The sequence below is a fragment of the Eretmochelys imbricata genome, chromosome 5 (genome assembly GCF_965152235.1).
Source record: "Eretmochelys imbricata isolate rEreImb1 chromosome 5, rEreImb1.hap1, whole genome shotgun sequence".
Taxonomy (NCBI): domain Eukaryota; kingdom Metazoa; phylum Chordata; order Testudines; family Cheloniidae; genus Eretmochelys; species Eretmochelys imbricata.
The window spans coordinates 23,240,496-23,266,033 of record NC_135576.1 but is presented as its reverse complement, the minus strand read 5'-3'; the positions used below and the strand labels follow the sequence as shown (position 1 = coordinate 23,266,033).

Sequence of the window (25,538 nt, the reverse complement as noted above, 5' to 3'; positions counted from 1 at the left end):
CTAATTATATAGTATGAGACCATATATTCATATAATGTTTAAGAAAAGTTTTGTAAATGAGTTCCAATAGTTCATGGATTAGGGACCCAATTTAATGGGGTTCCAGGGGCTTCTGTATAGATTATTTAGGTTAATCTTTTTGTCTACCCAATGGGACTCAGTGCTCAGTCTAGAACAGGGGTCGGCAACCTTTCAGAAGCGGTGTGCTGAGTTTTCATTTATTTGCTCTAATTTAAGGTTTCATGTGCTGGTAATACATTTTAACATTTTTAGAAGGTCTCTCTATAAGTCTATATTCTATAACTAAACTATTGTATGTAAAGTAAACAAGGTTTTTAAAATGTTTAAGAAGCTTCATTTAAAATTAAATTAAAATGCAGATCTTATCAGTTTCGTGCAGTGGTTTTTAGCCTGGGGTGCATGCATCTCCTGGAGGTGCGAGATGCCCTTTCTGGCGGTGTGAGACATGCAAGATTTTTTTTAGAAGGTAAATCATCGAAAACACAAATTAAGCACAGGCACATACATAAGTACAACTACTTTGTTTCATCAAACCTATGTATTTATTAACATTATACATTTTTTGACGATTACTGTAATATACAAAGTTTTTAAGTTTTCAAGCTAATTGTAGTGTAATTTTTGATAAGGGCTGTAGAGCCCTGGGCTGGCTGCTTGGTACCCCAAGCCGGCAGGAGGGCTGAGCAGGGCCAGAGGCCCGGACCCCAGCTGTCATGGGGCTGGAACCCCAGACCAGCAGCGAGGTGAGCGGGGCCAGCGGCTGGTATCCCAGGCTGGCAGCAAGCTGAGTGGGGCAGATGGCAGAGACCTCGGCTGGCAAGGGGCCGGTGTCCAGAACTCCAGACCCTCAGCGGGCTGAGCGGCTCAGACCTTCTGCTGGCCTGGGGTTCTGTTCACCCACGCAGGCAGCGGGCTGAGCGAGGCCGGCGGCCGGGACCCTGGCTGGCAGAAGCATGGCAGTAAAAATCAGCTCGCTTGCCACAGGTTGCTGACCCCTGGTCTAGAAGATACCATCAAAGATGCTTAGTTTTGCAGTTCTCAAACTGTCGATTTGTGTCTCCAGAGATAACATGCTTGTTAACAACAAAAATGTTTTAAAATAAATAAATAGTATATAGAGGTGAGAAATAACAGACCTCAACCCTATTGTCCCTCCTCAAATTTGTGTACACAGAGTCAATCCCTTACCTCTCTGTAAAAGTGCAAAGTTTCAAAAAGTTCAACGAATAGAAGCTTGGTGGGGGCGGAATAGATCTGGACAAGGAGAAGTCTGAAGATAAATGTGAGAAGGGAGGGACAGGCAGTGGAAACAAAAGTGAAATAGTTTGAGCAGCATGTTCCAGAATGCACTTTTATGTAGAAATCCATGATTAAATAGAGTCTTCCTGACTAGGGATTTAAATCAAATCCACTCTGGGTTTGTGATCTACTATAACTCTCAGATTCTTTTCTGCAGTACTCCCTCCTAGGCAGTCATATCCCATTTGTGCAACTGATTATTCCTTTCTAAGTGAAGTACTTTGTATTTGTCCATATTGACTTTCATCCTGTTTATTTCAGACCCATTTCTCCAGTTTGTCAAGATCATTTTGAATTCTGATCCTATCCTCCAAAGTGCTTGCAAACCCTCCCAGCTTGGTATTGTCCACAAAATTTATAAGTTGTCAGCAGAATTTGTAAGTTTATTCTCTCTTATCCAAATCATTTATGAAGATGTTGAATAGAACTGGATCCAGGACAGATCTCTGTGGGATCCCACTCAGTATGTCCTTCCAGTTTGATTGTGAACCATTGATAACTACTCAGAATACGCTTTTCCATCCAAATATAGGTTCCTCTAGGTTATATTTCTGTAGTTTATTTATAAGAAGGTCATATGAGACAGTGTCGAAAACTTTACTAAAATTGAGATATATCACATCTACTGATTCCCCCCATCCACAAGGCTTGTTACCCTGTCAGTGAAGGATATTGGGTTGTTGTGATGTGATTTGTTCTTGACAAATTCATGTTGATTGCTGCTTGTCATCTTTATTATCTTCTAGGTGCTTACAAATTGATCATTTGCTCCTTTATTTCCGAGTACCGAAGTTAAACTCTTTGGTCTACAATTCCCTGGGTTTTCCTTATTATCTTTTTTATAGATAGGCACTACAGTTGCCCTATTTTACTCCTCTGGGATCTCTCCTGTCCTCTATGAGTTCTCGGAGATAATTGCTAATGGTTCAGATGTCTTCAGCCAGTTCTTTATGTATTTTTAGAATATATTTCATCAGGCCTTGCTGACTTGAAGACAGATAACTTGTCCAGATAAGTCTTAACTTGAGCTATGTCTACACTATGGACCTTACAGTGGCACAGCTGCACTTCTGTAAGGTCTACTGTTTGGCTGCTGTATGCTGGTGGGAGAGAGCTCTCCTGCCGGCATAATTAAACCATCTCCAGTGAGTGATGGTAGCTGTGTTGGCAGGAGACTCTCACCCGCCAACATAGCAGTGTCCACACTGGCACTTTTGTCTGTGAAAGTTGTGTTGTTCAGGGGAATTTTTTTTTCACACCCATGACTGACAAAAGTGCTGGTGTAGACAAAGCCTTGTTCTTTTCCTATTTTAGCTTCAGATCCTACCCCATTTAGACTGATATTCGTTATGTTAGTGATCTAGTCCGTGCTAACTTTTTTGATGAAAACTGAAACAAAAAAGGCATTTAACACTTCTGCCATTGCTGCGTTTTCCTTTGTTGTCTTTCCCTCCTCATTGAGTGATGAGCCCACCTTGTCCTTGTTTTTCCTCTTGTTTTTAATAGAATGTTTTCTTGTTATCTTTTCTGTCCCTAGCTAGTTTAATCTCATATTTTGCCTTGGCCTTTCTAATTTTGTCACTACATGCTTGGGTTGAATGGTCAAAATGTCCATCATCAGAGCAGAGCATTCCTATACTGATACTATACTCTGGGAAGATCAATAATCAATGAGACAAGTGATATTATAAGTGGTGCTACCTCTGGCATACCAAGAAGCTCCCGCTGGTGTAGTCCATGGGTAGCTCTGTAACAGGGTTACATGGCAGCTGTGAATATTCGTAAGGATGTCCAGCCTCTTCTATCATTAGTGAAACCTCCTCACCCTTATAATGTTGGGGTGCTCTTCTCTCATAGGTTATGCCATTTACCTCCAGCTTATCAAATACATCAGCTGGCTACGATAGCATCATTGCAGTAGGAACATCAGCAGATCTTCAATCTTAAAATATCCAAAGCTAATATCAACTGGCATTTTGTGGTTACCTACCAGCAGTTTAGTCATACTTGTTTATTACAGCATTCTATCTTGTGATCTCTTATGATGCTGAGTTATTCCTGGTTAGCTACTTATGCTAATACTTATGCTAAGGCTTTTGGGCCTTATGCGTCAATCTGGCTAAGCTACTGTTTTACAGGCTTTGAGGCCTATAGGTTTCTTGCATTACTGCCTTAATTTATATGTATGCCTTACCTAGCAAATACCTGACAAATCTGACAGTGAGTTCCTAGGAATTTGAGTACTTGCCACACAGGTTGGTAGTGAAAGGAATTAGTCTACATAACCTCTGGACTCTCCTGTTCCAGAAATTCATGAGATCTTTTCACTTTGCAGCAAGCTATGTTCTCTTACCACCACCCCCCGTTGCTGTTTGAAGAATTTAGCATATTACTAGCCAAGATATCACTTTACTGTGTTTTGAATTAGGATTTTAGTAATATGTGACATGACTTATTCTCTGCCAGGGATGTGTCTTTACTATTATTAAAATCTTCCCCAAATTTGGCCCAAATTACAAGCTTTTGAAAAATCTCAGTTTGCACAATAATTGTAGAGGTTTTTTAGAGGCTGGTAGTGTTATTCCTCAAAGATTCTATCTGCATTGTGTATGCTCCATCCCCACCCAGATTCTTTGTGCTGACTGTGGAGCCCCACTGATCAACTCCTCCATCTCCCTCCCAGCGCCTCGTGTGCACCAGAGAACAGCAGGGATGGGGTGGAAAGAGGTGGGGTGAGGTCTTGGGGTAAGGGATGAAGTGGGGGCGGGGCCTGGGGCTGTGCAGGAAGACTGGGGGGAGTCACAAAAAAAATTTAAATCAAAATGGGAATCCTCGGATTGCTAAAGTTTGAGAAGCACTGGTATAAATGACTTTTTCTATTAATGTTTCTCCTAGGAGTCACTGTAGCACCAGGCACCAGAACTGAGAGCGAGGAGACTATCTCTCTTGTGCTTGCAATGCTCCTGGTGTGATTGTGCAGGCAGTGTGGAGGAGATTGAGGAAGCTGAGGATAATGGAGGCTGACAGGCAGAGGCTGGCAGAGTAGGCTGAAGGGTTAAGAATTGGCTGGGTTGGATTCAAGTAAGCTAAAGGGTTCAGGCGGAGGGGGGCAATGGAAGTAGAGGGAGACAGGGACACTTGGAGAGAAGCAGAGAGGCTAGATATAGTCATACTAGGGGGCAGGCTGGAGGAGATGGGTCAGAAAGGTCTGTAATGGCCAGAATACGTTCCCCCAATGAAACTTGAAATAGAAGCCAGTGTACATCATTCTCTCTCTCTAGTGGCTGGTCCAACATAGAGTATAACAGCCTACTTATTACTGTTACCAAATACGTTGTTAACTCAAGTAGTTGAGGTCTATGCTGTGGATCTAAAGATTCTGACCCTGGTGATTACCTACACGGGGGCCAGTCTGGTTCCACATGGACCTATGTTTCTTTAGTTAGTATTTTTTTAATAGGAAATAAGTCTTATTTGCATGTAAAAAGAGCTCACTGAAAATAAGGATTTTTTTCATCCTTGTTTGACCTTCTGTCTCCTTTTTCTCCTGAGTGCTCTGTTCCTAAAAAAAAGTCTCTCTTTTGAGAGTCCTTGATATCTTTCCCTTAAGAAAATTTGTCTAAAACATATACGTGACTTCCTGAGAAATATTATAAACTGGCAAATGCATACATTGCTTGCAGAGCCATTGGAGGCAAGTTTTGCAACAGCTCGTGTACATAAGGAAGGAAATGTCCCCAGGCTTGGTCACTGCCTATATGACCACTGGGGATAGGAGCAAGGCACAGGAATGGATGGAGAGGATCTAAAGCAGAGTTTTTCAAAGTTCAGGTCGCAACCCAGTATTGGGGCGCGGCATAGAAGGCACTGCATCTCTCTGGTCAGCACTGCCGACCGGGACATTAAAAATCCTGTCGGCAGTGCTGACCAGCTAAGGCAGGCTAGTCCCTATCTGTTACAACACCGTGCTGTGTTCCGGAAGTGGCCAGGCGCGGGTCCGGCTTCTAGGCAGAGGGGCCACTGGGTTCCGCATGCTGCCCCCATCCTGAGCACTGGCTCTGCATGCCCACTGCCCTCTTCCTGGTCAGTGGGAGCTGGAGTCGGGGGAGCAATGCCTGCAGGCGAGAGCTGTGTGCCTAGAAGCCAGACCTACTGCTGGATGCTTCAGGCAGTCGGTCCGCGGTGCCAGGACAGGCGGGAAGCCTGCCTCTGCACCCCAGCTGTGCTGCTAACCAGAAGCCACTGGAGGTAAGTCCGTGCCACACACCGCACCTCAGTCCCCTGTCTGAGCCCCCCCAAAACCTGGAACCCCTTCCTGCACCTCAAGCCCCCATCTCAGCCCCAACCCTGAGCGGCCTCTCCCCAAAACCCAGAGCCTCTCATCCCCAGCTCCGTTGAGTTGTGGGCATCAACAATTTTCTTCAGCTGGGTCCCCAGAAAAAAACTTTGAAAACCACTGATCTAAAGTACCCTCAGACTGATAGTGAGATCCTTTTAAAATTAAATGAGACAACATTTAAGTTGTGAAACTCCATTTATCTACAAAAAAGAAAAGGAGGACTTGTGGCACCTTAGAGACTAACAAATTTATTTGAGCATAAGCTTTTGTGAGCTACAGCTCACTTGTGTTCAGATAAATTTGTTAGTCTCTAAGGTGCCACAAGTCCTCCTTTTTCTTTTTGCGGATACAGACTAACACAGCTGCTACTCTGAAACCGTCCATTTATCTAGTATCCTTTGGAAAGACAAATTGCTGTGGACGGGACTCTAGGTTTAAGCAAACCAAGAGAGCAGAATGTAGATAATCCAGAAACAATCAAAAGATTTGTGGGGTGGAACTTAAAAATTAAAAGATAGGAATGAGTGGGTTGAAAAGAAGTTGGATCCAAAATTGCAGTGTGATTGAAGTTCTCCTTTGATAATTGCGTCTGTAGATTCCCCTGGTTGGATGAGAATCAAAGCCATTTGAGGTTCTGCAGAACTACCCATTTGGTTTATCCCAGTACCTTTTTTTTACTTTCTCAGAACTTTAAGATGTCTGTTTGTATTTCACATGGAGGAAAGTGTGGGTAATCCTGTCAGAGCCTGCCAGGGTGTGTGGCATTAGATTATTGGTGGTTTTGTGGGGGGGTTGATTGCAGTATACCCACAGTGTGTACCATACCTTGTTAATGTACATCTTGTGGGTTATACCCATATTAACAACAAAATAACCCATGACAGGGAGGGAGTTCTGAAAGGTAGAATCAGTAAAGTGTGACACTCATTAGATAGGGGCCAGTTGTGATTGAGTAAAAGAAATTGAAAAAAAGAACCGTAGAGAGAGTTTTGTGAGTACTGAGCCAGATTTGAAGATTCCAGAGAAGTGTAGTGAGTTCTTCGGAATGCTAAGACTGTAATGATCGACAGTAAGCATCTAAAAATTACCTAAGAAGCTGTCACTTCATCCAGAATACTTCCCCATAATCTTGCAAACTCGATCACTAGCTCTGCATGATGTTGCAGAAGCAAGGGGAACAGGTTTGCTAAAGTAAGCATGGTAACAGAACCTTATTAGCCTTAGAAATCACATGACTAGGGCTGTTAATTCTGTACCATGACAAGACAACTGTTTTGCCAAACTCTAAATATTTTTCAGATTATGATCCACCTTGCTAAACTCTCACTAATGACTGGGAAATTGGTTCCTAGTTACAAATGAGATTTTAAAAAAATCAAGCATACCATTTGAAAAAAACCTTATTTTGTTAGGTATGATGCTAACTTGTATGTGAGCAGTGGTATTGTAGCATAACTTAAACAATAATGAAGCTTTACTACAAGAGTTGCCTGCTCTCAACATTTTTGAGCGTTTCATGATTTAGCTTATTTTTAGTAACTGCTTGTGATCTCATGAACAACTTCTCTCAAATTCAGGAAATCTCTGTTATTTCCACATGCACAATTCTGTACTGATAAACAGGCAGCTGTTTGTAGTCTGATCTGATGACTCTGGGTGGCAGTTCTCACCTTTTACCACCAGAAGCCACCCCTGCCAGACTGGTCTGCTCCTGCTCTGCAAGAGGCATAGAGCTTCGGTCAATGTAGTTAGGTTAACGTGGTATCAGGGTAGATGCTGCGTTGCTTACATCAGACTGTTCCAACTGACAGACTGGAGTCCTGTCACACCAGGGCTGACAGCCCAGAGCCAGGACAGAGCTCGGGCTGTCGGCTCCAGACGGCAGGGCTGCCAGTGTCCCACATTGATAGTTAAATCAGTACAAGCGCTCCTGGTGAGGACGCGCACTGCCAATAGAAGGAGCTAGTACAGACATGCAAAACCGATTTAATTACTGTGGTGGCTGTACGTCAACGTAACTTGAATCAAGTTCATTTTGTAGTGTAGACTTGTTCTGAGAAGCAGCAGGAACCATTCTCAAGTAGTGGTATCAATGGCTTCAACCTGTTTCTTGCCCCTGTGACTCTTAACATTGCAATGAGGGGGAATTGAAAGAAAATGTGGGCTTGATCATGCTCCCATTTAAATCAGTGGCACACCCCTACATTGATTTAAACGGAACAGGATTGGGCTCTTAGTGATTAAACAAAATTTTTGAGGAGTGGGGAGTGTGAACCAATCTAGACTGTCTTTCAGAAATATAAACTTGTTGGAGTTACTGAAAGGACTGTAGCATCTGATTTTCAGTAAAGATTATAGTTTTTTTGAGCATCAAGTTTAAACTTGGACAACACAAATAAGCTCTTCATCCAATTATTTAATTCTTCCTTTGTGTCCTGTCTAATTACTGGCATCAAAATTCTATCTCAGTGTTTTTAGTTTCAGGAACTGAGTTACGTTTGGCAAAATAAAAAATATATTAAATATGATAAATTGGAGTGGCATTCTTCCGTAATTTCTTCATTTCTTCTTGTAAATCTAGTGCTGTATTCAGCAAGAACAAAGCCAAGTGGTTTCAAAGGATTTTTCTGTGATATTCCACCCTTTATTATATTATCATATCACTTTTTCTCCTATAAATTTTGTGTGCATGGGTTTTGTTCACTGTGCTAAAAGGATTCATTCTGTTCTTTCCAAATGCTCACTTTTCTTGTGCCTAAATACTGTAGGAGGTTATCCTGGTAGAGACCCATCCCACATATTTAACCCTGCACTTCCCTGTTCAGAATGCACTTCACTTGAAAGATGGCATTTTTTATTTTTTAACCTTAGTTTAATTTGATTTGTGAGATTTTGAACTAATTGATCATGTGGTTGGATGTTCATCGTAAACTAATTTAAATGTGTACTACTCTTTTTAAAAAAGGATAACTCTGAAGGGCATTTTATTAAAATTAAAGTTTTTAATACATCTTTGTTTCTGAATAATCAAGCAAGCAATATTTTAAACATTCTGCTTGACTTTTTAAAATATAACTGCAGTACTTGGACTTGCCAAAATTGGCAGTATTTTCACTACGTTTTTCCCCTGGTATGAATTCCATTTTGATATCTAGACATAATGCAGTTTTGACATTAAAATGACAGAATCATACAGCATTTTTCTCCCGATAAATTTTGACCAAGCAAAAATACTGACAAGTTATAGAAGCAGTAAGCATACCCATCGACAAGAGGTAGATAATATGATTTTTGGCAGTTAGCGCCAGACTGACTATTGGAAACTTTAGCTAGGTATTATCTCTCTGGTATCTAAGCAAACCCAAAATTACAAATCATCATATCAGCCACTCACTCAGTATGCTATTTTAGCTAGAGCATTTAATGTCTCTGTTTTGATTTCCCAGTTATAAAATAGAGATAATAGTATCCTCATTTAGGTGGTGTAAGTAATTAATAGTGTTATTGGATGAATGTGCTGGAAACACATCATGGTGGTGCATGGGCGGTTTATGTCAAATAAAAGTTGCTAGCTTTTGTTTGTAACCCCCATTTCTTTTCAGGATTGTAAGAAGTACTGACTTCTTGGCAATAATTATTTTACTAATTTATTTATATTTTTTAATTAACCTACGTAAACTCTTAGGCGTTTTGTATAATATAATGCACTGTACATATATTACAAATCAAAATAGGACAATAGCAGTTATTAGATTCTACCCTTCAAATAATCACTGCGCCTTCTGAGAACACCTTCTCTCACTGGACTATTAATATCTCCCTCTTGTTAGTTAATACTTACCTGTACGCTGCTTCCTGCATGCACCTGCTGCAATGATTGGGGAAACAGATGAGTTTTACAGCATTCCCTGAAGACTGGCAGAATCCTGATAGAATCTTCACACTCACTTCTATAGTACACTCGATTTGGCTACTAGACCTTTTGTTAGTACATCTTTTCTTAGGCCATTGAATCTAGAAGAAAACTATCTATCTAATCTCAACATTTGGAGGGGGACTCCCTCATGAGAAATTAGTTTCAAAAGTTTCTCTCTATCGAGTTTAGGGATTTTTGAACTGACTTTTAATTAAAACATTTTAAAAGTCACTCTCCTTCATTCAGCTGTTCAGTCAACAGGCCTGCATGGGGCGGTATATTTTTGGTGAAGTAATTAGTCTTAAAACTCCAATAGCATAAAAGGAATCCTATGCTTTGCTCTGAAAATGCCATGTAAGGTGGAATAGTTCAATAATAGCTTTCACAGAAGAAGTAGTTCTTTTTGCAGTGCAGGAGTTGTCAAATATGCTACCCAAAGAACTATTGTATGTATTCCATATCATACAAAACATGATGATTTGAGATCTCTATGCTGTTTCAAATGAAAAGCTTGTCTGTTGCTACCAAAAGGTTTATCAGATGGGCCCCCATTTTGTTTAATGTTTCAGCCGTAAGCACTTGAATGTGCGATGATGCTTAAATAATGAGTGCCATAAAAAAGCTTATAAATGAGTGCTTCTTGTAAACATGTAGACCTTTCCAGGATTATACAAAGCTTAGTTTTAAGATTTTTCTGTTTTGAAATTGAATGAAATATTTAGATATCAGTCTAACATGTTTAGCTGTTGAACTAATGGACTCATTACTTGATGGGTAATACTTACTATCCTTTTCCAATATAGCCAGCAGCCAGCTTCGGGTGTAGCCTATTCCCATCCAACTACAGTTGCTAGCTACACTGTCCATCAGGCTCCAGTAGCTGCACACACGGTTACTGCTGCATATGCTCCAGCAGCAGCTACAGTTGCAGTAGCCAGGCCTGCACCAGTAGCTGTTGCAGCTGCTGCAACAGCTGCTGCCTATGGAGGTTATCCTACAGCACACACGGCGACAGATTACGGTTATACCCAGAGACAACAGGAAGCCCCACCACCACCTCCTCCGGTCACTACACAAAACTACCAGGTAAGTGCCACTTTGAATCCATCTCAGGTCGGTAGTGATCAAAACTCATCTGATGGATGTTTGGTCATCTGTGTGAAATGAGTTTGATAATCTGGCTAGTTCCCACTGGTCAAATGTCCAAATCGTAAAAACTACCATCAAGTTCAGCAACCTTGTTGGTATCTTCTACAAAGGCCAAAAATTGAGGGCGTGGCATGGAGACTGACCTGTCCTCTTCTCCAAGTCAGGGTTGAGGCATATAACCAAGGGACTATGAGGAAAGTTACCCCAAGAATGGCAGTACGACATCTGCTTTGTAGAGAGAGGATTTCAGTCTCCAGAACTGTTAGTCTGGCACTTTTCTCAAGCACATATTCACTCAATTTAAAAATAAAGAAACTAAAAGCTGCCATCATCCCTATCTGCTAATCTCAAATACTGCAAACGTTCACACACGTGAATTGTCCATTGAAGTCAGTGGGACATAAAGTGAAGTCATTGGGGCTCTGTGCGGGCACATGACTGCCCATGTGGCTCTTTTTACAGGGTATGGGCCCTGTTTAATAAATAATTTATTTTGCTATCTCAGCTCCTATTAAAGTCGGTCGGAGCCTTGGAGTTTTCCTGGTTACTTTGAGGCTAGTGCCTATATTTACAAGATTTATCTGAGGTAAATATGCAGGCACTGGTCACATTTAATGTATAATGTAAAGTATTAAAACTATTTTCAGGAACTGGATTGAAAGTATTGACACTGTTGTTTTCCTTTATGCGTAAAGCAGAATAAATTGAAAAAGACTGCCCTATTTAAAGGGCCACATTATAAAATTATCTATTAGGGGGTGCCTTCTGGTTTTATAATACTTATTTTAATTTGATGAAAAAGCACTTTAGAAGAGGTAGGTGGTATTAATGATTATTTAATTGCTCTTTCTGTAGATCTTTTTTTTTCTTTCCTTTTTTTTTAAATAGCCACCTCTGGTTAGAGTCCTGAAAAACAAGCAAGCTCTTTCCAATGGTCTGAAACAGCAATTAACTAACACATCCTAATAATTACAGGAGCAGTGCATATGCCTGCTACTAGATGTTGATGCACAGACAGAGAAAAAAGGAGACTTAAACAAAGGGAAAAAATACAAGGTTACCAAAATTGCTAGGGAACGAAATGTTACTTTTTAAGCTTCTTAACAAGTGGGGTAAATCCAAGTAGAAAATTCTCTAAACTGCAGAATGGTTGATGCGATATAAAACAAAATGCTAATAAAAGGTACAGTTAATGTTCCCCTCTAATTTATATGTAAATAGGAAAAATGCTAAATCAAATTTGTAATACCTAGGAAGTGTTGGTGGGCGTTTCTTCTTTTAAAAAAAAAATACTTGAATTTTGTGAAAATACACATTTTGAGCAGGCTTGTGATTTTTCTTAAAATTATATAGGATTTCTGCTCTGATATAAATGTAATAGTGGAACAGTCTGACAGTAGCCTCTTTCTGTTCCTTAATGGAAGTAACAAAGTGGAAAAATGAGAAAATACTTTTAAATGGAAGAGTTGAATTGCTGTTATTTATTGGGTCTGTTAATGTTCATCAAAGCTGTTCATCACTTGTTGTTCTTAGTCTCTGTAAATTTAAGATTAAAGATTTTAAAATATAAAAGGCTTATTTAACTCTAGAATAATGTACATATTTAAATGAATTGTTTGACTTAGTTCAGTAGGCTGTCTCTCCCTTTGGCTGCCTTTGATTATCCCAGGCACCAGACATATTTAAGCAGAAACTCAGGTCCTTTCTTTCTGTTTTGCATGCTTTTTAAGGACTCCTACTCATATGTTAGATCCACTGCCCCAGCTGTGGCTTATGACAGCAAGCAGTACTATCAACAACCAACAGCTGCTGCAGCTGCAGTGGCTGCTGCTGCCCAGCCTCAGCCTTCTGTAGCCGAATCATACTACCAGACAGGTGGGTGGTGTGCATGAAATTCCTTTTCGGTCAGTGCAAAACAGTGTGCTGCTTTGTCTTTTAAAAACGTTTCTTTGGATACCTCAGACAAATTGGTTTTTATTCTTAGCTTTATAATGTAACCCATATAAATATAAATGTATGGACAAAAATCCTGCTGTTACCCAGCACTTAATAACCTTGCCTCAAATAGCGTCTTGCCTAAAAATACACACACCCTTTTCTATGTAAATTGAATTTAACAATACTTAAGTGTGTTTTAAAATATGTTGTGCCTACCAAGTTCAAATACACTTTGGCTGGCCCGTGCAAACAAGAAGAGATCTGGACAAGAAAAGGATTTTTGAGCATAGTTTTGTTATATTAAATAGTGTAAGTCAGTGTTAACCCATTTTGGCCATCACAAAGTTTAAATCCCATTTAAACAAATTTTAAAGCTTTGTAATGTTGGTGTGGATGGGAAATTAAAGGCAAGCTTTAGCTATATGGTGAGAGAAGGTTTGCTTAAAGAAAGCAAGAGTGAGCAAGTTGTTTCAGAACATGACACGAGTCTGTGGGGAGAGAGACCAATTACTCTGTATGTGGTTTTAAAAAAATGCCATTTGTACAGTATATGGCTGCAGTTTAAAAAAATGTTGTTAGAAGGGGCTTTATACTCTAATAACAGAAAGATAGGGCACAGTTTGAGACCTAAATTCAGAGTTCATACTTAATGCCTCTCACTCTCCAGCAAGGGAAGGCACTCTTCTCTGCGCAAGAGAGGAATACAGTGTGAACTTAAGTGTCATTAACTCTAGGGCCGTACCAATTTCACAGCCATGAAAAATGTGTCACAGACCGTGAAATAAGACCTTCCCTGTAAAACCTGATCTCCCTGAAATCTGCTAGTTTGGCAGGGCTGGGGAGGGACAGGACTTGTCCTTCCCCAGTACAGCGGTTATGGGAGGAAATCAGACCTACCTCCACAGGCAGCTCAGACATGAGGGTGGTATACCCTCACTTCTGTGCTGCAGCATCCCCCGAGCTGCGCTATGGGTTTCTGCCCTGCAGCTCCTGCTGGGGTTTGGGGTGGCTGGATTGGGGGCTTCCGCCCCCCTCGGGTCCGCAGGGGCTTTGGGTGCCCAGGTGCAGGTTTTTGTCCTCTCATCCCCCACAACTCCTGCAGGGGCTGGGGGTGGCTGGATTCCAGCCGGGGTTTGGGGCTGCCGCCCCTTGCAGCTCCTGCCCAAGCTCGGGGCTGCCCAGGCTCAGGGGCTTTTGCCACCGGCTCCAGCCGGGGCTCAGGGTGTCTTGGTTCGGGCCCCTCCCCTGTCCGTTGTTCCTGCCAGAGCTTGGGCACCCATTTTTCAACTTGGCATGGACCCAGTGGGCCCATGCATTAATCTGCCACTAGCCGTGACTAGTAGCTGGGAGCTGTGGAGATTGGACCTGCCATCATCTCCAGGATGGAAACTCCTCCAGCTTCAGGAAACTCCACAGCTGCTGCCTTCAGAGCCCAGCTCTGAAGGCAGCACAAAAGTGAGTATGACAATCCTGTGACCACCCTATAACACAGGGGTTGGCCAAGTAGAGCCCGGGGGCCACATCCAGCCCTCTGGACCTTTAAATCTGGTGCTTGAGCTCCCACCACGGAGCAGGATGCAGGACTTGACCCATTCTGGTGCTCCAGTTGGGGAGTGGGGTCAGGGGCTTTCCCCAGTCTGTGTAGCACCCGGAAGCAGCAGCATGCCCCCCCTCTGGCTCCTACACGTAAGGGGAACCAGAGGGCTCCGTATGCTGCCCTCACCCCAAGCGCTGCCTCTGCAGCTCCTATTAGCCAGGAATCACGACCAGTGGAAGCTGCAGGGGTGGCGCCTGCCCACAGGGCAGTGTGTAGAGCCACTTGCCATGCCTCCATGTAAGAGCTGGAGGGGGGACATGCCGCTGCTTCTGGGAGCTGCTTGAGGTAAGTGCCGACCAGAGCCTGCACCCTGACCCCCTCCTGCGCCCCAACTCTGAACCCCCTCCCAGCCTCCGAACCCCTCAGTCCCAGCCCAGAGCACCCTCCTGCACCCCCAGCATCCCAACCCCCTGCCCCAGCCCAGAACCCACTCCTGCTTCTTGAACTCCTCATTTCTCGCCACACCCCAGAGCCTGCACCACAACCCCCAATTTTGTGAGCATTCATGGCCTGCGATACAATTTCCATACCCAGATGTGGCCCTCGAGCCAAAAACTTTGCCCACCCCTGCTGTAACGGCTATGGGATCCTCCCTCCCCCGCAATCCCCTTTTGGGTCAGGACCTCCATGGTTACAACACTGAAATTTCAGACATAAACATCTGAAATTGTGAAACTGACCAATTTTAAAACCCTCTGGTCCTGAAATTGACCAAAATGGAGGATGAATTTGGTAGATCCCTAACTGTATCTCTCTCTAGTTTACTGGAACTCTGACAGGAGTCAGTTCAGTCTTCATGTCCAGAAAATAGTTGTAACCTGAGATCTAGGTACGGAAGAACAACTTTCAGGTTTAACTCTGAATGTTTGTTGCCATGCCATGCCAAGGCTTTCAAGATTATGCGAGGGTCCCATGACCTGGCAGTCCTATATGGAGTCAATGGGAAGTTGTACAACTGGGAAATTCCAGATTGCTGCTATATGGGTTATAGGAACCTAATACAGCAATAAGAGGCCAAGAAGAGAATTGGACACAAGTAGAAATTATTCTTCTGAGAGAGTAGTTGGACCATCTGTAGATTAGTCTGCTAAATTGTGAGTACCATATTAGAGGAGGGATTTTGAGGAGGTTGAGAAGGATCAAAAGAAGCAAGGGGGATTATTTTCCATGCCATTTTGGAAAAATTGGTATTCTCTGCTTTCAGAATTCTAAAGCAAATAGTAAAGGTAGATGCAGATATGCAGTCTAAACAAGAAACAAAGTCTAGGTCTCAACACTAGATACTCCTAAAGTTATGGGAACAGCAGGCTAGAAGTGAGTGAATCACAAAAATTAGGTAGTTTGGACTTGATTGGTTTTTTGTGGCCTGAGCCTATAGTAGTGTTCTTTGTGTGAAACACCATGTTCCTGGCATATAATCCTTTTTTAAGGACATATTAACAGGTTTACAAATCCTTGCCATGCAAATATCAGAAACAAAACAATAATCATTACAACACTTATCTTTTGTTTAAAGAGACATGCAGGAATATAGTCATCAGCTCTATCTGTTCATTAGGGAGTTAGCCATATTAAAAAGTGAGCATTGTTAACAACACCTATGATGTTGTTTCTATTGATTTTATTAAATTGAGTGAAATCTCTGATTATGCATAATTAATAGGCCAGGTATGTCTATCAAATGTTAAAAGTTGGAAAAAAGGATACCTGCTGGGGGTATTTTCTGGTGAATGTACTCTGAGTGGTGTTTACTACTTCTCATAACACAAGAACTAGGGGTCACCAAATGAAATTAATAGACAGCAGGTTTAAAACAAATAAAAGGAAGTATTTCTACACACAGTCAACCTGTGGAACTCCTTGCCAGAGGATGTTGTGAAGGCCAAGACCATAACAGGGTTCAAAAAAGAGCTAGATAAATTCATGGAGGATAGGTCCATTGATGGCTGTGAGCCAGGATGGGCAGAAATGGTGTCCCTAGCCTGTTTGCCAGATGCTGGGAATGGGAGACAGAGTGACTGGATCACTTGATGATTACCTGTTCTGTTCAATCCCTCTGGGGCACCTGGCAGTGGCCAGTGTTGGAAGACAGGATACTGGGCTGAGTGGACCTTTGGTCTGACGCAGTAGGGCCGTTCTTATGAGTACTGAATAAAATGTAACCAAATATCTAAGTATCTATTTGTCGTCTGTCTATTTTGTTGGGTATGTAATTGGTATGTTAATTGTTCCATAACAGCATCCTTTTATGCTTTTATAAACCATTCTTCTATGGTAGAACTATTTTTTTGTATTTTTTCTTCCAGTGGGAGGTTATAAATTGCTGAGCCGCTACTAGCAGATGAGAGATTAGGCATAATGTACTGTGTGTTGCTTGGTTTTTCATTTTCAGGATAACCAAAAAGTATTTAGAATACTAAAAATAAAACCAGCGTTTGTATAATATGCTTCTGAATTTTTGTCCATTAATGAACTTCAAACTAAAAGTGATCATCATAGGTCAGGCTACTTTTCATAGTACTGAAAGACCCTTAAGAAAAGGGTTGGCTGTATTTAGAGAAGAAAGTGAAATGAGTTATGCAGATGCATTTTAGGATTGTATTCATTTTATTACATGGTCATCCCTCTGGCATGTGTGTTTTGTAACAGAAAAATCCTCATTTGTTGTGTGCTTAGTTACTTGTATATAGTTGAATATAATTATTTTAAAAATGTAATGTCGTTCGAAATTCACCTAGTCTCAAATTTTTAAATCGTTATACAACTTTACTCTTCTATCTTAATTAGCTCCAAAAGCAGGATATAGCCAAGGAGCAACTCAGTATACTCAAGCCCAGCAAACTCGACAAGTGACAGCCATAAAACCAGCCACGCCAAGTCCAGCTACAACTACTTTCTCCATATATCCAGTATCCTCCACTGTGCAGCCAGTAGCAGCTGCAGCAACTGTTGTTCCATCCTATACTCAGAGTGCTACATACAGTACAACAGCAGTCACTTACTCTGGTAAGAATTTTGCAAGTTATATTACTATGAGGTTTGTGAGTCATGTTATGGAAAAGGATTTTGTAGGCTCAAAAATTTGGTAATTGTGTTTAGTTGTGTCATAAAGCACCAAGAAATATTCAGCTAGTTAGATCACTATATTGGCAGAATATTCAGACACATTTTTGGAAGAGAACAGTAGTTGTATGTGGTCCTGTTTTGTTGAACATAATATCAAAGAGAGATTGCAGCACTGCTTGGCTAGTTCTTGGTGTTGGTCAAGTATGGGAAGGGAGCAGAAACCATGCAATGGAAAAAAACAGACACAAATGTCCAAAGAAAATAAAATTTTGGAGGCAATGTACCACCATCAGACAACAGTTGTGAAGAGGAGAGGGGGCAATCCAGAGTAAAACTTAGATTTTGGATTACTTTGATCTCCTCTGGGAGGAGGGGGTGTGTACAAGAGCTTTGCTCCAAACATAAGAGATTCAAGGCTTGATTAAAAGTGGAAGGAATCCTGTTTAGCTTTATAACCAGATGATAATCAACTGGAAAATTGTAGCTGCTTGGATCTTTGGTATCCTGTTTTAAATGGTGTCAAGTATCAGGGGGTAGCCGTGTTAGTCTGTATCCACAAAAACAACAAGAGTCCGGTGGCACCTTAAAGACTAACAGGTTTATTTGAGCATAAACTTTCATGGTGCAGATCTGAAGAAGTGAGGTTTACCCATGAAAGCTTATGCTCAAATAAATCTGTTAGTCTTTAAGGTGCCACCAGACTCCTTGTTGTTTTTGTTTTAAATGAGACATTTAAAATGTTCCTTGAAACAGAAAAAGCCTAATCGGTGGATTAAAGTAGTTGAACCACTAGATGTGGAGAGTTTATGGGAAAACTGGCTCAAAGGCATGAAAACACAGTTTTCTTGATTTATTCAACTGTGGTACTAGAAATTAAGGAGTGAATAGATAAGGCAAGTTACAGAGAATCAAGCAGGCCAACAGTTTGTTTGCACCAAAGCGCATCTGAGGATGCTGGATGGTTAAATATCAAAGAGAAGAGGCTCCTAAGCACTGTTGTGGTTTTGGTTTCACATCCATGTGTATCCTTTTCTTACACAATAAATTGTTCCTTATTAATAAACCTAAGTTTGAACAAATATTCATTTCTAGTGGCTTTTATCTCATCTTTGCTGTGCCACACCTAGCCCTCTCAGATGTGCCAGGACCGTTGGCACATTCTTGAATGGCAGCTTTGATACAGCTGCCAGGATAGGGGACCACAGTATATTTAAAAATTGTATAGCTACAAAGATCTGTCTGAGAGAAAACATGCCCCTGACATAGGTGGGAAATGGTATTTAAATTTGTATATCATAAAAGGTCAAGTAAAATTCTGATTAAGTGATAAGATAGTTGACCACACATTGCATCTCAGGACCTTGTCAAAATGTTTAGATCACAAAATGTACCTTTCTGGAAAAAAATTAAATGTCATGCAGCATCCCTGGAACTAACTTGCGTGTAACTGTGATATACAATGTATAATAATGTAACATTATCATATTTTGATCTTTTGAGGTACCTCTTATTCTGGCTATGAAGCCGCAGTATATTCAGCAGCATCATCCTATTACCAGCAGCAGCAGCAGCAACAGAAACAGGCCGCGGCAGCAGCGGCTGCTGCTGCTGCAACAGCTGCCTGGACAGGGACCACCTTTACTAAAAAGGCACCATTCCAAAATAAGCAACTGAAACCAAAACAACCTCCCAAACCACCACAGATCCACTATTGTGATGTTTGTAAAATCAGCTGTGCTGGACCACAGGTACCTGTATTACATGACATTCCACTATGCCGCTTAGTCATTATTTCATATATTTAAAAACAGGCATTATTTAAGAACAGTTGTGGATTGCGGAAATTATTTAAATAACTTCCCTCTAGAAGCAGTTTGAAAATGTGTACCCCTATGAAAAGGAAATACTGATGTTTGTGCTCTGTGAACAGCTGAATTTTATTTCCCACGCTAAAAGTTAACATTCTCTATTTGAAGCGCTATTCTGCTCAGTAGCAAATTTCCTGGGGAAAACTCCCTTCTCAGACGCATAGACCCTTGAGAATTTAAGCTTTTATGAAATTTCTCCTTGAAAAATATTCTCCTTTGTAGTATTCTGTTTGTCCTTCTAGCACTCCATTCTAGTTTTGAAATGGCTGAATGTAGTACTATCTTGTCAGGTCATTCATATTAAGACAGCAAAGAACATGAGAGTTTTTTACACACTTGTTTAGAATATTTGTTGTTCTGCATGTCATGTTAAAAAACTGTCATTTTTTTCAACTACTTCTCGCACTTGGACTGCCCCTTCCCACACAAGGACACTCTCAATTTTAAAAGTTTTACTTTGCGCCCTGATGTATTTAAGCAGTATCTCCTTCTGAATTACTGAGTTTTTTGGGGCGCTCTAAATCACGCAGGACTTGGGTACAGCCTACTGGATAAGATCACTTGATGGTTAACATCTGTCACTTGGCATTGACCAATACTTGATGATTTGGAAAGTAGGAAGATGAAAAAAGTCCTTACTGCTTTTTGCCAACTATGGAGTTCTGTATATCATGAAAGGAAAATAGTTTCCTGGTCCCTGCCAGCATGGCTTATGCCTCAAAGCACACGCACAATAAAATGGCAGTGCTGTGTATAGGAAATATGTTCCCTAGCAAAATTTAAGTGTTGATTATTTCTAGCTTATAACCTATTGTATATTTTATAGCATCAGATGACTGACATAATTAATGGAGTAAAAATAATGTATTGAGGATGTATGCTTTTTCACTGCATTTTTAAATAGACTTATAAAGAACATTTGGAAGGCCAGAAACACAAAAAGAAAGAAGCGGCGTTAAAAGCATCTCAGAACACTAGCAACAGCAGTACTTCTGCTCGTGGAACTCAGAATCAGTTGCGCTGTGAGCTCTGTGATGTGTCTTGTACAGGAGCAGATGCATATGCTGCCCATATTCGTGGAGCTAAACATCAGAAGGTAGGAATGGAGGTTGTTTGTAACTCTGAACAAACCATTATGGTGGTTCTTTCACAAGTTTACAACTGAACATTGATTTAATACAGTTTTGAAACTTTACTATGCAGAAGAAAAATGCTGCTTTTAACCATCTTAATTTAAATGAAACAAGCACAGAAACAGTTTTCTTACCTAGTCAATTTTTTTAAACTTTCCCTTTATTATTTTAGTAGTTTACGTTTAACACAGTATTTACTGCATTTGCTTTTTATTTTTTTGGCTTTGCTGCTGCCTGATCACATACTTCCTGTTCCAAGTGATGTGTGTGGTTGACTAGTCCGTTCGTAACACTGGTGTTTGTAACTTTAAGGTTCTACTGTAGTTGTCAAACTTCTAAGATTAATCCACTGTTTTTTATCCCCTTCTCCACCCTCTCTTCCCATCTTGTACCTTTTATTATTGAGCACTAAATGATTCTTTTTTGGAGTCTGTCAATATTTCTTATAAATCCTAACTATTATCAGAAAACTGAAATTTAATTGTATTTTAAAGGTATCCTGCAAAGGACTTTATATGATATATAAAGGAAACCTGAATACTTGTTTTTCTGCTTGTTTTTTACTGTGTATAATATCAGGAATGTCATCTGGGTCTTCCCTGGTTTTGCTGAAAGACCTGTTATTGCTCATTCAGTCTCTGTCTGTGTTGTGGAATCTCGCACTTTCAATGATGGCGCAGAGTTATTGAATCTTTAATAAAGACATCTGTTCTCCAACGTGTTCCTCAGCCATAGTAATTAAAATAGTTTAAGCTCCCCACCAAGGGGCGTGGAGGGTGGGAGAGAGAACACATGAAATATAAAACAGTTTGACTAAAAATCACTCTACCATCTGTTTCTTGGCTTTTTTTTTTTTGACTCTTGACTCTGATGATGTCATGTTTTCACTAGTTGTTCAGTCATAGTGGAGTTTTTCTGGGATAGATAAGACCTGTATTTCTAATCTAAAAAGCAAGCAGAGAAAAGTTTAGAGGTCTGAAACTTTGTATTTATAAATCATTAAAGAAACAAAAATGGACACAAGTTCTTTTTTTTTTTTTTTCCCCCACATGCAGATCAACTTTTTAAGGATAGTAGCCATGTTATTTTTTTAATGTAAACCAAGTGGTTCATGTTTTTTAATGAGCCTATTAATTTTTTTATTTTTTTATTTTTTGGTTCTAGGTGGTTAAGTTGCACACAAAACTTGGCAAGCCCATTCCTTCAACTGAACCAAATGTTGTTACCCAGTCTACTTCCTCAACATCTGCATCTGCTTCCAAACAGACTGCCTCTGCTTCAAATATTGCAACTAGCAGCAGCACTGTGAACTCCTCCATTACATCTTCTGCAGTGAAAATTCTTACTCCCACAGCAAGCACGCCAATTAACGCAGCATCCAACAACAAAGTGTCCGTAGTTGCTGCTAATATACCTGTAAAGAAAATATCTACACCGAAAATAAACTTTGTTGGCAAGTACAGAAGTCAGTCTTCATTTTGAAACCTAACCTATTATAAGGATTTAAAATCTATATGTATCTAGTCTGTACGATGTCAATGCTGCAAAAACCTATGCATATGCATAACTTTATGATTGCGAGTTATCCATGTTAACTTTGTCCACATAGAGTTAGTCCCCTTGAAGTCAGATGCATAAGTGTTGGCAGCATTGGAGGGCTATGTGTTTTATTTGATACAAACATTCAGTTCTGGTACGCTTTCTGTTTTTTTGATCTTGTTAGCAAAAAATGTCTTATGAAAGCAGTTCTACAGTGGGTTACTTCTGAAAGCAAAAAGATTGCTCATCTGAATACCTTTCTTTGGTTGCAAGTATCAGAGGGGTAGTTGTGTTAGTCTGTATCCACAAAAACAACAAGGAGCCTGGTGGAATTTATTTATTTATTTATGCATGGACTCCATGCATCTGAAGAAGTGGGTTTTTTACCCACGAAAGCTTATGCTCAAATAAATATGTTAGCCTTTAAGGTGCCATCGGATTCCTCATTGTTTCTTTGGTTGCTCCCTTTCAGTCTTGCCTTGTGCTTGCAGAACGCTAAGCTAGATTTAATAGAAGTCTAAATTGCACATGCCTACTAAGTCTTTACTGCAAAAATGGAGAACTTTGGTCAACAGAGTTTAAAAAATTTGAGTACCATTAAATTATTTAAGAAAAATTAAAAACAACTCACCCTAAACCTTGATTGTAGCTGAATTTTTACAATGTTCTCTGTTTAATTGTATGTTTATGGTGTTTAAATTTATTCTTAAAATATTTGAAAAAATGGAGGCACTCTGGCCAAAATCTTGCCATTTGCAAATGAAATCTCTTTAATTTGTACATATTCTGTAAGTATATAATCATTCTACCAAAATTAACAATTCATTTTAAACTTTGATTTTAGGTGGTAATAAGCTACAGACAACAGGAAGTAAACAGGAAGATATGAAAGCCGTTGAAAATGTTAAGACTACTCCTTTGGTTGCTGTTGTACAGACCCAGGAAGTAAAACCAGATACAGCATCAGAACCAGTGACTCCAACAACTCTTGCTGCTTTGCAAAGTGATGTCCAGCCAGTAGGCCATGACTATGTGGAGGAGGTATTAATCTGAAAATCCTCTTAGTATACTTGTTTGATTTAAATAAAATGTGTCCATCAGAATTATAAAGCAAGACTCTGATCCTGCAAAGACTTATGCATGTGCTTAAATTCTCACTTTGTGAGCAGAACCTTCAAAGTCAATGGAACTGTTCATTGTGCATTCTGGTAAGCATGTGTACATAAGCTTTGTACAATCCAGGGTTTAAGTTGAATATACTAAAAAAGGTTTTCCACTCTTTTTTTTAAGTATTTGTTTGAATCTAAGGAGTTAATAAAACTATATTTTTAAGAGTATAAGCTCTTCCTCTTTGTACAGTACTTAACACAATGGGAATCTGATCATGATTGACAATTCTTTTCTTGACAATACCTCTTTTAAAGTGCTTACTAAAATATATGTATGTAAATACGTGAACATGTTTTGTGTAGGATACAATTAAGATTCTTGTAAAATTAGGTTAATTTGTAGAAAAGGTAAATTATGGGGGAGGTTTAAATATCCAAAAATCTAATACAACATTATTTTATTTCCAAGGTACGGAACGATGAAGGGAAGGTGATCCGCTTTCACTGCAAACTTTGTGAGTGCAGCTTTAACGATCCTAATGCCAAGGAAATGCATCTAAAAGGAAGGCGGCACAGGCTTCAATATAAAGTTAGTTGATATACTGCTGACAGTAGTTTAAACTTTACAAGACCTAAATTGTAGTAACTTGTTACTCAAATTCAAGATTAGTGGTTACCATGCCCAAATGGTGTGTAAAAGGGTGGAAGAATATTGCATTTATCTTTCTTGGTGGGTGTTTTAAGATGATACAGGTGGCTTAAAGAAGTGATATGTGCTGTGTGTTTGTTTTTTTTTTTTTAATGAAAATGTTAAGCAACACTGTATTTGAGTGTTTGGAAACATGAACACGTAGCATATAGTAATTAAAGTTATGGTAGGTCCTTGCATGTTTTTTACTATGGATTAGCAATAGCACAGGATTAGCATCAGACTACATTTTACAGAACACTTTTCTTTAAATTGACTTACTTGGGGTGATGGGAAGAGTGAAAAAAAAACCTTGTGTTCTAAAACTACTGTTTGACATGGTAGAAAAATACTATAAAGAGTATATTTCCTAAAACCAGGGTGAAATGAAAAGTAAAACCAACATTTCTTTGTATCTCTGAAACATTAGAAAAAAGTAAATCCAGATTTGCAAGTAGAAGTAAAGCCCAGTATCCGAGCAAGAAAAATTCAAGAAGAGAAGATGAGAAAGCAGATGCAGAAAGAAGAATATTGGAGAAGACGAGAAGAGGAGGAACGCTGGCGGATGGAAATGAGGTAACGTGTCTAATGAGTTGAACAAAAGCTGCAGTGAGGTCACCTGAAGAGGGTTCCATCCTAGGTTCCCTGTAAGCTGCGCGGCCACACAGCAGGCTATTTAGGGCTGTGCAGGTCCTCTGGCCTGGCCCATTCCCTCAGGAGCTGTCAGGGAGAGGAGCCCAGACCTGCACCCCAAACCTCTGTCCCACCCCAGAGCCCGCGCTCCCAGCCAGAGCCCATATCCGCCTGCAACCCAACCCTCTGCCCAGTCCTGAGCCCCGTTCCGCACTCTGAACCCCTCGGCCCCACCTCGCCACATGAATTTTATGTGCACCTGCTGGACTGCCGCAGCTGGGGAGCGGAGCCCCTGCCCTGACCCCGCTGGAGCTGCCGGGCCTGGGGAGAGGAGCCCTTTCCCCAGCCCAGTGCCACTGGAGCTGCCACTGTGGAGCAAGGAGCTCCTTCCCCAGCCCAGCCCTGCTGGAGCTGCTGCAGTGGAGCAAGGCGCCACTCCTTCCCAGCCCAGGTACTGCTGTGGGGAGAGAGACCTTGGTGGAGTCCTCTCTCCCCGCCATAGCTCTGGGGTAGCCTGCACCCCAACCCTCTGCCTCAACACTGAGTCCCTGCACTGTGAATCTCTCGGCCACACCCCTTCACGTTAATTTTGTTATGTGTACCGATATGGAGGTAATGTGTCTCACATCACCTCCATATTGATGCACATAGCAAAATCCATTCTGCATGTGGGTGGGAAAAATTAGAGGGAACACTGGTTCCATCCTATTTAATTACCTGCTGATGAATGCTCATGTTGAGGACTCTAAACCCTTTTGTCTTCAGTCAGGCCATCGTACAACTCTGAGCATTTGTTATTTGATCCATCTGAGGAATATGGGTCTGTTTAAAATTGTTTGTATTTAAGAGTAGGGGTTGCTTCTAATGCTATTATCCCTTTTTACTTATCCTTTGGAGCTCCCAAGGTCATGACTACTAAAGATGAGCTAGTGAATAGTACCAAATAATTTTTTAGAACAATTGAAAATGGCTCTTTGCTATGTAAAGAACATACTTTGATTCATACAATTCAGACGCTATGAGGAGGACATGTACTGGAGGAGGATGGAGGAGGAGCAGCATCATTGGGATGACCGTCGCCGAATACCTGATGGAGGATATCCTCATGGTCCTCCAGGACCTCTAGGCTTGCTAGGTGTCAGACCAGGAATGCCTCCTCAGCCCCAGGGACCAGCTGTAAGTTTCTTAAATTGAAAAATTTAAAAGTTGAAGTCTCTGAAATCAGGCATAGTTCTTGGGTATA

General features: G+C 40.7%; 1 protein-coding gene and 1 non-coding gene across 4 annotated transcripts in view; both read left to right on the top strand.

Annotated features, from left to right (window-relative positions):
- ZFR (zinc finger RNA binding protein) overlaps positions 1-25,538 on the top strand; it is a 56,279-nt gene that overhangs the window by 14,153 nt on the left and 16,588 nt on the right. For 2 of the 3 annotated variants that reach the window (XR_013346115.1, XM_077816721.1), the window contains exons 3-12: positions 10,379-10,661; positions 12,455-12,599; positions 17,047-17,265; positions 18,826-19,073; positions 20,098-20,289; positions 21,491-21,791; positions 22,710-22,906; positions 23,444-23,563; positions 24,093-24,238; positions 25,309-25,471. Coding sequence is in view for 2 of the 3 variants with exons in the window: in XM_077816721.1 (XP_077672847.1) it covers positions 10,379-10,661; positions 12,455-12,599; positions 17,047-17,265; positions 18,826-19,073; positions 20,098-20,289; positions 21,491-21,791; positions 22,710-22,906; positions 23,444-23,563; positions 24,093-24,238; positions 25,309-25,471 (2,014 nt within the window). In the remaining variant the exon portion in view is untranslated. The remainder of the gene's footprint in view (positions 1-10,378; positions 10,662-12,454; positions 12,600-17,046; positions 17,266-18,825; positions 19,074-20,097; positions 20,290-21,490; positions 21,792-22,709; positions 22,907-23,443; positions 23,564-24,092; positions 24,239-25,308; positions 25,472-25,538) is intronic. The other variant, XM_077816722.1, reaches the window with a different exon arrangement.
- LOC144265472 (small nucleolar RNA SNORA66) lies at positions 6,789-6,925 on the top strand. Its single transcript, XR_013346289.1, has one exon. It is a non-coding gene; the product is annotated as a small nucleolar RNA SNORA66 (small nucleolar RNA).